Here is a 13,429-nt window from a genome sequence, read left to right as displayed (position 1 = left end):
AAAAATGTCTGTTCACAGTGGGTAGCTGCATGCAGTGAAACAATCAGATGATTTTCTTTCCCGTCGTGATTTGCGGAAGAATCTGTTGTAACAAATACTAACGTGCAGATATTTTGTTTGAAACGGAAAAGCGTAAAGATCATATAGACCATCGCGCGGTGTATGAACTGTAATTAGATGACTGAAAAACTGTAAGGCAGCTGACAAAACAGATTTATCCCCTCTGGAATGTTTGCCGGTAGCGACAAATCCTCTTCCGCGGACTTCAACAAGTTCGTGGTACGCCAGAAAGAATGTACAGGTAGCTTCGATCATTTACACATTACACGTAGATAGCTGCCCCTGGAAGGTTATCGAGCCATATGCAACTGGATGCTGAGTTTCTACTGGAAGCGCTCGTAAGTTCCCTCAGATTGTAGTTACGTTTGTGGAAAACTGATTTTTACAGTCGTTAGTAACAAAGACTACTCGAATCGACGGCAGTGTTGATTGAAGACATAATGAAAAGTTACAATATATATGTAACTGGTTCCCGAAAATGAAAGGATTATGCAGTAGTTCTAGAATTATAAAAGCAGTTATATTAAGAAATTATTTCGAAAATTTCTTATGAAAAGAAAACATGTAACTCGTATAAAAACCTTTTTAAACTAATAAATAGTAAGTAATTTGTCGCAAATTTTGCTCTATTACTTCACTTGCCGATTAATATTTCGAAAATGAATTTTATTTAACTGTGAATTTCTTTCTGAAAACGTAGCAGACGGCACAGGGTCGTATTTTATAATTGACGGGAGATATTATGAAGGACCGTGGTTCTGCAACCACAAGCGACACAGCTTTCAAATCGTCGTGTAGGTCACAGCAGTCGTATATCTGCTATAAGGACAGAATACCTATGGGCTCAGACTTGAGGAATGAAGACAGCAACTGTGAGCCTGTGTGATGTAAGACTGTAGGCCGTTTTATGTCTGCTAACCAGGCAGGTCTGGAGCTCGCGAATGCAGTACGAGCAGCGTTGGTCGTTTGCAGTAAAGGAAAATCCGGTGTGTCTGCCGCTACACCCGTCATACGAAGACTGACATATGTCGATCTTAGTACACTAACTAACGATATGACTGTGACTTTTGTATAGGATATACTGTTGTTCACTCGTGTGTGACACGAGTAGTGGTATTCTCAACAACGTAACATTGTAGGCATCGGGTACACGACAGTTGAGCGTGAAGGAGAGGCGCTGACAAAAGTAGTTGTTCTCCTTGCGCTGCAAAAGGGACAAGAGAAAGCGGCGAGTAGCACGCCAACAATTAGACGGCGAAACGTGAAGCTGTCGGGCGAGTACGGCGCTAACAGAGAAATACTACAGGGCGCGTCGGTAGACTGGGCAATGCCGTGCAGTCAGCGAGATTCAGGCAGCTGCCGGGTGTAGACCAACAGCACGGCTGGGGGTGTGCGGCAGAGCGGTGGCGCAACTGGAACACACGTCTCATTTGTCCCGGGATCACTCTCATATTCTGTTTCAGATGGCCGAGTATTTGCAAACTAGCGATCAAAACAGAACAGAGACTGCAGAGGAAGAGCAGAATGACTGAGCTGTCTGACAACCACGGGAACGGTGAATGTGTCGTAGAAATAGCACGCGATGACCACGCGTATGATTGAACTTTTTGAGTGGACAGCCAGTCTCACCAAAGACATTCTTCCCGTGCCCGTAGAGCCGTTTTCCAGAGCGGGCGATTGGTGGCCAATTGAGAGTAGAGGTGTCACGGTGTAAAGAACAGAGTGCAGAATCGGACAGAGGCGCGATTACGTGGGGGAAATTTGGGTTGTGCTACGTCAGCCTTCTCGGCTAGCATCAGTGGTTTTGGTAACGTCGTAGACACGGCAGTATAGGGCCCGAGACAGTGGGAAACAGACTACCCGAATAACAGTAAAACCGACGATAAAATTTGTCAAATTAAAAGAATCTGATGCTGCAAACGAGATGTCTCGTCGCGTGTTTAAGATTCTGTACCGACGTCAGGCATCACCGTCGTGCCAAAGTTGCACTCTACACGAAGTCGTTTCCACGGCGGGATCTCGTTACTTGAATCAAAGTAGACACGTCACCGAGTGAGAAAACGAAGGATGGCGGTGGATGGAACAGCATCTTTTCGGGGAAAAGAATACCGCGTGCGATCGTACGTCCGGTCGTAGCCTCGCTCTCCAGGGTTGGGACCGGTGTCCGGCTGTCACGTACAGAGGAGTGCAGGGACTCTGGGAGCAGAGGCAGAGGACGACGGCGGCGACCGCGGCGGCCCGTCGGGCGACGGCAGGTGGGAGACGCGAGCTGCGCCGGCCGGCCATCAGCTGCCCGGCGGTTGCGCCGTGGGCCCGGGGTCGACGCCGGCGCCCAGGAGGCGCTGCTGGCGCAGCTGGAAGTCGCGGATGGCGGCGAAGACCTCGTCCTCGGCGGCGCGCAGGTCGCGCTTCATGTCCTCGGAGAAGGGGTCGAAGGCGTCGGCGGCGGCGCGCCGGCGGCGCCGGTAGATGCCCTCGCGGCGCACCACGGTGCAGGCGAGCTGCTGCGCCGAGACGGCGGCGTCGGCGCGCAGGAAGCGCAGCAGGCGCAGCAGGTGGGCGCGCAGCGCGGGGGCGTCGGCCGCCGCCAGAGACTCGTAGCGCGCCACCAGCAGCTCGCCCGGGAAGTTGCGCAGCCAGTCCAGGTTCAGCGCCCGCCACTTGGCCACCATCGACCGCACGAACGACTCCCAGTCTGGACACAAAGCGGTGAGGGTCAATGGTGTGCAGTCGAGCGAACGAAATAGCTGCAGCGGACAAGAGAAATAGTTACGAAATTTTACTTATCGTGCGTATACAGTAAATTGGTAGGTATACAGGGTGCGATTTCCTGTCAGGAAGGTCGCATTTCGTAGTAACAGACGGCAAATCGTCGAGTAAAACTGAAGTGATATCAGGTGTTCCCCAGGGAAGCGTCCTGGGACCTCTGCTGTTCCTGATCCGTCTAGTAAGGTCATCCGAAGACCAGTATCAGTTGCAAAGCGATTTAGAAAAGATTGCTGTATGCTGTGGCAGGTGGCAGTTGACGCTAAATAACGAAAAGTGTGAGGTGATCCACATGACTTCCAAAAGAAATCCCTTGGAATTCGATTACTCGATAAATAGTACAATTCTCAAGGCTGACAATTCAACTAAGTACCTGGGTGTAAAAATTACGAACAACGTCAGTTGGAAAGACCACATAGATAATATTGTGGGGAAGGCGAGCCAAAGGTTGCGTTTCGTTGGCAGGAGACTTAGAAGATGCAGCAAGTCCACTAAAGAGACAGCTTACACTACACTCGTTCGTCCTCTGTTAGAATATTGCTGCGCGGTGTGGGATCCTTACCAGGTGGGATTGACGGAGGACATCGAAAGGGTGCAAAAAAGGGCAGCTCGTTTTCTATTATCACGTAATAGGGGAGAGAGTGTGGCAGATATGATATGCGAGTTGGGATGGAAGTCATTAAAGCAAAGGCGTTTTTCGTCGCGGCGAGATCTATTTACGAAATTTCAGTCGCCAAGTTTCTCTTCCGAATGAGAAAATATTTTGTTGAGCCCAACCTACATAGGTAGGAATGATCATCGAAATAAAATAAGAGAAACCAGAGCTCGAACAGAAAGGTTTAGGTGTTCGTTTTTGCCGCGCGCTGTTCGAGAGTGGAATGGTAGAAAGATACTATGATTGTGGTTCGATGAACCCACTTAAATGTGAATTGCAGAGTAATCATGTAAAAGGAGATGTAGAAATGCAGGGCACGAGTTGCCGACCCTGACTGCAACAGCTGGTTTTAACACCGCTGGACACACAATCGTACTGAGCCAACAATCACCACCCAACCACAATAGAAACAGACTTAAGAATACTAAAACCCAGCCACAGCCCATACAGCAAAATGACCACTGAGAAAAACTTCCATATGCAGAGGGCAATACCAGAAGGAACACAGGCCTTAAACGAATACACAGTAGTCTGCAAGGGCACACTATTTAACACATTAAAGGAACTTTACTAATAAAAACAGCACAAACAGAGAAAGTCTACACACACACACACACACACACACACACACACACACACACACGCAACACACACACACGAAAAATAGATACACTAAAATCTGCAAAGACGTGCCATTTACATATAAAAGACAACACACACAGCTAAGAAGCACACAGAACACACACACACACACAGATAGAATGCAAGTAAAATTCAAATTTGGCGCCGAACTCTCTGGTGATGAAATGAACACTGACTGGGCTGGGATACATAACAAACCACTATCACACTGTGTTCTGGTGTAATGAAAAGTGTTTTACTACGTTATTTGTGGAAAATAATTGTTATAGTTACGTACGCATCACAGCATCTCAGCATGATGCGGAGAATGGAACTGCTTGCCACACGAAAATACGAAAATAGGCGCGAAAACATCGCAAAAAACTAAATTACATTCTAGAAGATAGGTTAACTCCCAGCAAAAAACTTTTCTCATCAACATCGTTTGGTTGCAGATGACAAGCTACCTGTAGTAATTAAGACACAAGCGATCCAGGAAATTCATGCTCACAAAATGTAAAGCTATTTACAAAAAGAAACGATCTGTTGTTTCAACTAAAAATGCACATAATTTTATAATCATTTAACAAAAATGTCCACATTACAAAATAAATAAAAATGAAAACCCACTGATGGTGCCACAGTGAGCCTAAACATGTTTGGGTACTGAGAAAATCGGTGTTTTGCGTAACTGGCGGACCTAATATCCAAAATTTTAACTGCAAACACGGCCAATACCAGGAACTGCAAATCAAGAAGATGGGTACCGAGCTCTATTGACACATGTGGATTGGTACGTCATTACGCGCTGCTGCGACTCTGTGCCGACTGGCGGTGTTGCAGCCAGTCTCCCACCTCAGCCCGCCAACGCCTGACCCGACGTTTCCAGACATTTGAGAAAACTACTGGCCAGGGCAACAGGCGGGCACTCTCCGTATCGGTCTCGCCTCGTCGTGTTCCGTGGTAAAGTGACGGAGATGTCGAACGTACGTCACAGCCACCAGCCTTACTTAACACGTCAGGAGCGCAACGGCTGCGGTCCATGCTAGATGTTACACTAACCTCGGGTAACCAGTGACGTCACGTCAGGGGCTGGGCCCTTATGACGATGACGAAAGCAGTCGGTCAACTTTCGTTATCCTCGGAGCCTCCAAACGGCGGCGCATCCACCGTGACGCTGTAGGGACTGGAGGAAAATGACTAACATTGTCATCGATTATTAAGGTCAGAACTTAATTTTTTCGCCGTTATAACTTAAGTGTTATCACTACCCCTTGCATAGTGGCAGCTGGTGGCTAAAGGCACTGCTCTTCCGTGCATAATTCTTCTCACTCTCGCATTCTGACACTTGTATGTAGAGATCGGTGGTAGATCGTAGGATTACGTTTCGGTGCGAAAATTAACTGGCGACAGCCAGTGATGAGACGAAAATAGTTGAGACTCTTTTCAGGATATGCAAGGCTCAGGATTTCAATAAATTTCGTAAATTCCCCCAGGCGCTTGTTCGAATGGTTCTTTACAAGACCGCAGCGGATTTGCTGCATGTACGTTGCGTGTGACAGGGGGCGGGGGGGGGGGGGAGTGAGAAAGTCTTCTGGTAGCCCTCTCTTCGCTCTGCCCCAGTCCCCCCCTCCCTCCCTTATGCATTTGCAAATGGTTCGCGAAGTGACGCCTGTCAATAACAATTCGTATTTCTGTGAGACTTCTTGCAACCTGTACTCTTTGAATTGCAACGGTAAACCTCTCCGTGATGGACAGCTCATCATCTCTTTTTAACATCTCTCGAGGTTTTAACTACGGCATGTGAGTACATTTACCAATCAGCTGTACACGCCAAGAAGACGCTGATGGTTAATGCACAAACAACTCTATCTGTGACCATGAAACACGATCCAGACTGGACTTACATTTACAAAGAGAGACTAGATTTACAAATGGTTCAAATGGCTCTGAGCACTATGGGACTTAAGTTCTGAGGTCATCAGTCCCCTAGAACTTAGAACTACTTAAACCTAACTAACCTAACGACATCACACACATCCATGCCCGAGGCAGGATTCGAACCTGCGACCGTAGCAGCAGCGCGGTTCCAGACTGAAACGCCTAGAACCGCTCGGCCACACCGGCCGGCTGTGTGATGTCCTTAGGTTAGTTAGGTTTACGTAGTTCTAAATCTAGGGGACTGGTGACCTCAGACGTTAAGTCCCATACTGCTTTGAGCCATTTGAACTATTTTTATTAGTTTGAAGAACATTCTGGAGAGTTCGAGCGAATAATTTGGCTACCCAGATCACCCGACGCGAATGAAATTTATGGGACATAATCGAGAGGTCAGTTCGTGCTCAAAACCTGGCACTGGGAACACTTTCGCAATTATGGATGGCTACAGAGGTAGCATGGCTCAGTATTTCTCCACGGGACTTCCAGCGCTGCACTACACCGTGCAGCACGATATGAGGAGGTCTCCCACGACGTTTGACAGCTCAGTGTACGATTTTTATTGTTTATAGCGATTTCCCGCCAGCACTGTAAGCTAGCTTCTTCTGGCTTTGCACAGTTCCTGTACGCAAGAGCATCATCATCAGCGCACACTCTCAATAAGGCTGGAATTTACCACACTGGATAATTTTCTGTACGTGGTGAAGAGTAGAGCCCTCGCAGCACTTCCTCGGCATAACCCAAGGCTACTTTTACATCCTTAGCTTCGCTTCGTTAAGAAGGACGTGTGGATTTTTATGTATTAAGGACTCAAGAATCCTTAAGATAGTATTTTGTCCATTGAGCGACAGTGGAGGGCTGCATCTATTGCCTTCCGAAAGTCCAAGGAGATGGCATTGACCAGGAAAGCGTTATCTAAGTGCTTCGTCCTCGTCGAGAAACAGAGCACGTCGAATCCTACGAGATCATTGTTGATCGGAATCTACGTTAATTCGTATAAAACAGACTTTTTTCCCAAAAGCACCGTAATATGTGACAATATACGACGTTCCGTAATTCCACAAGAGATTGACGCCAGTGATATAAGCCTATAGCTGTGTGCATCTGTTAGACTACCGATCCTGAAAATTGTAATGACCTGCGACTTTTCCCAGATGCTCGGAAGTCTGCAGTGCACCAGTGACTTCCAGTACACTTCTGCTTGAGGCAGAACGATTTCTTTCGCGTAGCTTTTACAGAATGCCACAGACATTTGGTGAGATCCAGTTGGGTTCCACCTGTCGAGCGAGTGTAGTCGCTTTGCTACTCCGCAATGAGGCAGGTCAGTCTCTGCCGGCTTCCTTGTGGTGACCGCGACGTACGCGGGACGCTGCTACGCCTGGCCTCGGCGCTGCCCTGCATTGTAACACGGTGCCGCCAATGTGCAGACACACGGAGAATCTCGGCCCACGGTCGACTTGCATGGCGGCCGGTCGCAGCCGCCTTTCACCAAAGCTGGACTCGAATGCTGTTGACCTTTTGGTTTGGCTTATATGCGTAGCCTCGTATTTCCATATATTCAAGGCAGTCCGCCTTAATCATTAAGGTAACTTGTGACAATGCAACCATTAAGGCGTTTCGAGATGTGCCCCACTAGTTTGCACACCCGCGCCCATACCATCTTAAACTCCTCATACGGGCGTTAAACCAAACAGTGTGGTAGCCTGCTACACATCCCTAACTTCTGCCACTTGCTTTCTAGCTTGTGTGTAGCACACTGGCAATGTGCTCTGATCTCCCTCCTCTCATCTCTTGTCAAACAGAACTAGCTCTTTATTCTCACGAAGTGATCAGTACTACCGACATTGCATCTCAAATTAATTTCATATTTCTAGATTTCCAAGAGGCTTTCGATACCGGTATTCACAAGAGGCTTCATATAACAATGTGTGCCTATGGAATATTGTCTCTGTGGTGTGACTGCATTCGGGATTTCCCGTCAGAAAGATTACATTTCGCAGTGACTGACGGCGAGTCATTGAGTAAAACACGAGTGATATTTGTCGTTCCCACAGGCAGTTGTTGGAGGCCCTCTGCTGTTTGTAATCTAGTGCTGAAAGGAATCCGTTGAAATTCAGTTACACGATAAATCACCCTGCTCTCTTACTCTTATGACCAGGGCATATTCCAGAAGAATAATGCAAAACCCACACTACAGACGTCTATTGGAATGCTCACCAGCGCCGGCCGGGGTGGCAGAGCGGTTCTAGGCGCTACAGTCTGGAACCGCGCGACCGCTACGGTCGCAGGTTCGAATCCTGCCTCGGGCATGGAAGTGTGTGATGTACTTAGGTTAGTTAGGCTTAAGTAGTTCTAAGTTCTAGAGGACTGATGACCTCAGAAGTTCCATAGTGCTCAGAGCGATTTGAACCATTTGAACTGCTCACCAGTCCGCTGATCTGTCACTAACGGAACACGTCCGGGGTGCGACGAGAAGACGAATGCCACTTTTTTTGATGTGTGCATTTCAATGAGTCCCCCGCTCGTGACTCCTAGAACATAAAGGCTTTATTCGAGTTCTGCCCGCAGCATACAGGTAACGATACCCAGGAGTTTCAGTATTAAGATTGAAAGAAATGCCTCTGGCAGGTGGGAATATTACAGTCCTAATGGTTATCTGACGAAGCATTTGCAACAAAGTGCCAGAGTTGGAAACGCTCATGAAAACCAGTGAAGCTCACTTAATACTAGCCACAGAAAGCTGGTTGAAACTTGAAATTGATAGCAGTGAGATTTTTGGTCAAAATTTAACTGTATATTGTAAGGATAGGCTAATGGGAAAAGGAGGTGGTGTATTTGTCGCAGCAGACAAAAAACTCAAACCCACCGAGATAGAAATTGAAGCTGCATGTGAAATTGTTTGGGCAAGACTCAATATCAGAGGTGGGCATAAAATTACAATGGGATCGTTCTATTGCCCACTAGACTCCTCAGGTAATCAAAAACTTTAGACAAAATCTCAGTTCCCTTGTACGTATGTTCCCCAATCATAGAGTAATCATCGGTGGAGACTAGCTGGTTAAAAAACTTCAGAAAGTGAAGAATCACATCAGTGGAGAGTTTTATCATCCAACGATTAATTGGGAAAATTACAGTTTTGTTTGCGGTGGGCGTGATAAAGCATCCTATGAAACTTTACTAAATGGCTTCTCTGAGAACTACCTAGAACACACAGTTCGGAACCCCGCTCATGATGGAAATATCATCTAATAACAACAAACAGACCTGACCTCTTTGAGAATGTAGACATTGAAACGGGTATCAGCGACCGCGGCAAAAACGATTGCCAATGTACAGATGGCAACTAAAACAAGCAGAAAGATGTATACGTTCAGTAAACTAGATAAAAAAAATCAGTAGCGTCATATCTCAATGGTGAACTTAAAACTTTCAGCACATTGCAGGAGCGTGTAGAATATTTCTGGCTCAAATTCAAAAGAGTAGTTGACTATTCGCTGGATAGATACGCAGCCAGTAGAATAGTTCATGATGGGAAGGAACCTCCACAGTACGCAACCACTGTGAAGAAACTTCTAAAGAAACAGAGACTACTTATCTTGGATGGAGAGTCACCGTCAGATGCAGAGGTAAATTCTGGTGTGCCCCACGGAAGTGTGCTGGAACTCTTTCTGTTCATGTTGTACATTAATCACCTTTCGGACAATATGAACAGTAACTTCAGATTTTTTGCAGACGATGCAGTTATCTGTAATGAAGTAATGTCTGAAAGCAACTGCATAAATGTTCAGTCAGATCTTGATAAGATTTGAAAGTGTTCCATAGATTGACAACTCGCTTTAAATGTTCAGAAATGCAACATTGTGCATTTCACAAGACCAAAAAGCGTAGTGTTCTATGACTATAACATCAACGAGTCACTGCTGAAATCGGCCAACCCATACAAATACCCGCGTGTAGCACTTCGTAGGGATATGAAATGTAACAGTCACATAGGCTCTGTTGTGGGTAATGCAGGTGGTAGACTTTTGGCTCATTGGTAGAATACTGGGGAAGTGGAATCAGTGTACGAAGGAGAATGCTCACAAATCACTCGTGCGATCCGTTCTAGAATATTGCTCACGTATGCGGGATCCATACTAAATAGGCGTAAGGGGGCATATTGAACGTATACAGAGAAGGGCGACACGAATGGTCATGTTACATTGATGATGAAGAGACTAAATTGGCAGACCCTTGAAGTTAGGCGTAAATTATCCCAAAAAATCTACTAACAAACTTTCAAGAATCGGCTTTAAATGATGAGTCTACGAATATACTGCAACACGCTATGTATCACTCACATAGGAACCGTGAGGACAAGTTTAGAATAATTACAGCGTGCACAGAGGAACTCAAACAATCATTTTTCCAGCTGTACATACGTGAATGAAACGGGAAGAAACCCTAATAACTGGTACAATGAATGGGACGCACCCTCTGCCATGCACTTTGCTGTGGTTTTGCAGAGTATGGATGTAGATGTACCGTTCCAACTGCTTCATCGATTCCTGCATGAAGGGCAGCAGTGTCGCTGAGTAGTGTTGTGTAACGTCGGAAGAGCGCGGAGGCGATGCGGTGGGACCACCACGACACATCCGCCTCTCAGGAAATCTGTGATTCGGCGCATCCCACACGTACAGACTCCAATGCGGCGGGGGGTGCACTATCGTGCGGCAGCTATTCGATCTGCGGTGGCGGCGCATATCCAGGCAAACATTTTCCGTAATCGTCCTCTCTACGAAGAAAAATGGTCCTGTCACCATGCCCTTCCATAAAGGCGTCGGTAATTCCTCTGTAGCAATGTTACAGATCTGGATTCTGGGTACCAGGTGACACATTGTGCCTTCTCGTAGAGATGCACAAAGGGAAAAAAAAAACCTCGGACAGCTTCTAAGCGTTTCACAATAATCCAGGATACTCTATCAATATGGCTTTTACAAGCGATAGCGGGACTTTATGGACACCCTGTATAATATGACTGAAACAGTTAATTATTGTTATTATTATTATTATTATTGTATTTCGGGACACGTAGCTACTAGCGAGCTTTCGCCTTACAGTCATTTCCGTGCTGCCTGACACCGGTGCTACGGGTGTTCTTGGGTGCACTTCACTCCAGTTTCCGGACCCACGTGGTAAGAGAGATTAAGATGTTCTGAAAGACATCTTGTACTGATCTCTAGCGTAAATTCCCTATGGTCAATTTACAGTTGCTCAACGTCTTTCCTAACTAGTTTTGTGCACTTTGCGTAAGTCGTTTTCCCTTGAAGTGTGCCCCCAGTCGTCCATCCTGGCTATAGGACTGCAACAGATTAGCGTCCTGTTTCTTATACCTGTTATAATGCACTCTTAATTTTGGTGCAGTTTCTTTAATGTGTCTGATTCTCTGCACCTCCTTCTTCTTTGTTACGGTTGAGGACTTTTCTCAGAATCTTGCTGTCCTTTAGTCGTAGTTTCTTGAGTTGTAACTTTCTGACCACGATCAGTTATTCTGAGATACAGAGCACTAAAATTCTCAGTCCGGTGTTGGAGTGTCGGAGTTCTAGGCTGACGGAAAGGGATTTAGACTTGTAAATGTTCTTACAGAGGCGGCAGGCTGTCTCCAGTTTGGTGCACCTGTTGTTCGTGGCGAGACCCCCCCATGCTATAAGAGACGCAGTCTGCTCTACCAGTCGGCTCGCTGGAACAAGACTAGGTGTGGAACGTGATCGTTTTTCTTTGCCGCATAGTTCGCTACTCTCTTCGCCATCACGTCGGCAACGTCATTCCTCTCACGCCGATAATGGTCACCTTACTATGGCGATTGTGCCACATGTTCTGCCATGTTGTATACTACGTAGTTGTAGATTATGTTGACTACATGGCTCTTCGGCAGAATTATTGCAGAAATGCAGGTCTAGCAGTATAGTAACCGTGTCGTCAGCTGTCGTATTTAAGTGCTTTAGACATCTTCTTCGGTAGCTCTGAATCGTCTGGTTGCATTATAGTACGCAGAAAAAAAAAAGGTTCAAATGGCTCTGAGCACTATGGGACCTAACGTCTGAGGTTATCAGTCCCCTAGAACTTAGAGCTACTTAAACCTAATTAACCTAAGGGCATCACACACATGCATGCCCGAGGCAGGATTCGAACCTGCGGCCGTAGCAGTCGCGTGGTTCCAGACTGAAGCGCCTAGAACCGCTCGGCCACGCCGGCCGGCAGTACGCAGCAGCGACGCCTTCAGTTGTACGCGACGTACCTGCATAGAGGCGCCGTATATTTTCCCACTCCATAGAACGCATTCCATCAACAATTTCGTATTTGTATTAGAATCCGCACCAGGCGCATGTCCGCGTGAGGTTAGAGGAGTCGGGAGCAACCAATACGTTTGTGGACCTCTGGCATTGGTTTACTATACTAACTTTCACGAGAGCAACTATTCATGCCCTCATAGTCGACGGACTCGTGACGATCTGCTACAAATCTACTGGAGGTGACTGTATATGTTACTGCGCGCATCATCGTGGCAGCGTTCGGCGCTTAACGGCAACATAGCAGAGGATGACCTACACTTGCTGAAAGAGGTTGTTGCTACTCTTTCCTGTGCAAGCTTCTTCATCTCCCAGTACCTACTGCAACCTAAATCCTTCTGAATCTGCTTAGTGTATTCATCTCTTGGTCTTCCTCTAAGATTTTTACCCTCCACGCTGCCCTCCAATATCAAATTGGTGATTCCTTGATGCCTCAGAATATGCCCTCCAACCGATCCCTTCTTCCGGTCAAGTTGTGCCTCACACGTCTCTTCTCCCCAATTCTATTGAATACTGCCTCATCAGTTGTGTGATCTACCCACCTAATCTTCAGCATTCTTCTGTAGCACCACATCTCGAAAGCTTCTATTCTCTTCTTGTCCAACCTAATTATCGTCCATGTTTCACTTCCACACATGGCTACACTCCATACAAAAACTTTCAGAAACGACTTCCTGACACTTAAATCTATACTCGACGTTAACAATTTACTCTTCAGAAACGCTTTCCTTGCCATTGCCAGTCTATATTTTATACCCTCCCTACTTCGACCATCTTAAATTTTTTTTGCTCCACAAATAGAAAAACTCATTTAGCACTTTAAGCATCTCATTTCGTAATCTAATTCCCGCAGCATCACCCGATTTAATTCGACCTGAAAGAGTTAGCAGGAGATTAAAGACATCTAATAATAAGGGCAATGCCACGAAAGTTACAGCTGAGCACAGTACGTGTCTGGAGAACAGGGTGTGACTGGAACTAGCTGTCGCAAACTGTGTAAACAAAGATTCGTGGTTAAACGGTTTGCTAGAAAATCTGTGGTGCAATGAAACCCTGCGTT

The 13,429-nt window shown here is 46.5% G+C and overlaps 1 protein-coding gene across 1 annotated transcript in view; it reads right to left on the bottom strand.

Moving 5' to 3' along the window:
- Positions 1-2,345: 2,345 nt before the first annotated feature.
- Positions 2,346-13,429, bottom strand: part of LOC124711497 (WSCD family member AAEL009094-like) — a 181,454-nt gene continuing 170,370 nt past the window's right edge. The window contains exon 7 of the mRNA XM_047241610.1: positions 2,346-2,755. Coding sequence (XP_047097566.1) covers positions 2,346-2,755 — 410 coding nt within the window. The remainder of the gene's footprint in view (positions 2,756-13,429) is intronic.

This window comes from Schistocerca piceifrons, chromosome 8, assembly GCF_021461385.2.
Source record: "Schistocerca piceifrons isolate TAMUIC-IGC-003096 chromosome 8, iqSchPice1.1, whole genome shotgun sequence".
In the NCBI taxonomy this organism is placed as follows: Eukaryota; Metazoa; Arthropoda; class Insecta; order Orthoptera; family Acrididae; genus Schistocerca; species Schistocerca piceifrons.
This window is presented reverse-complemented; position numbering and strand designations above follow the sequence as displayed.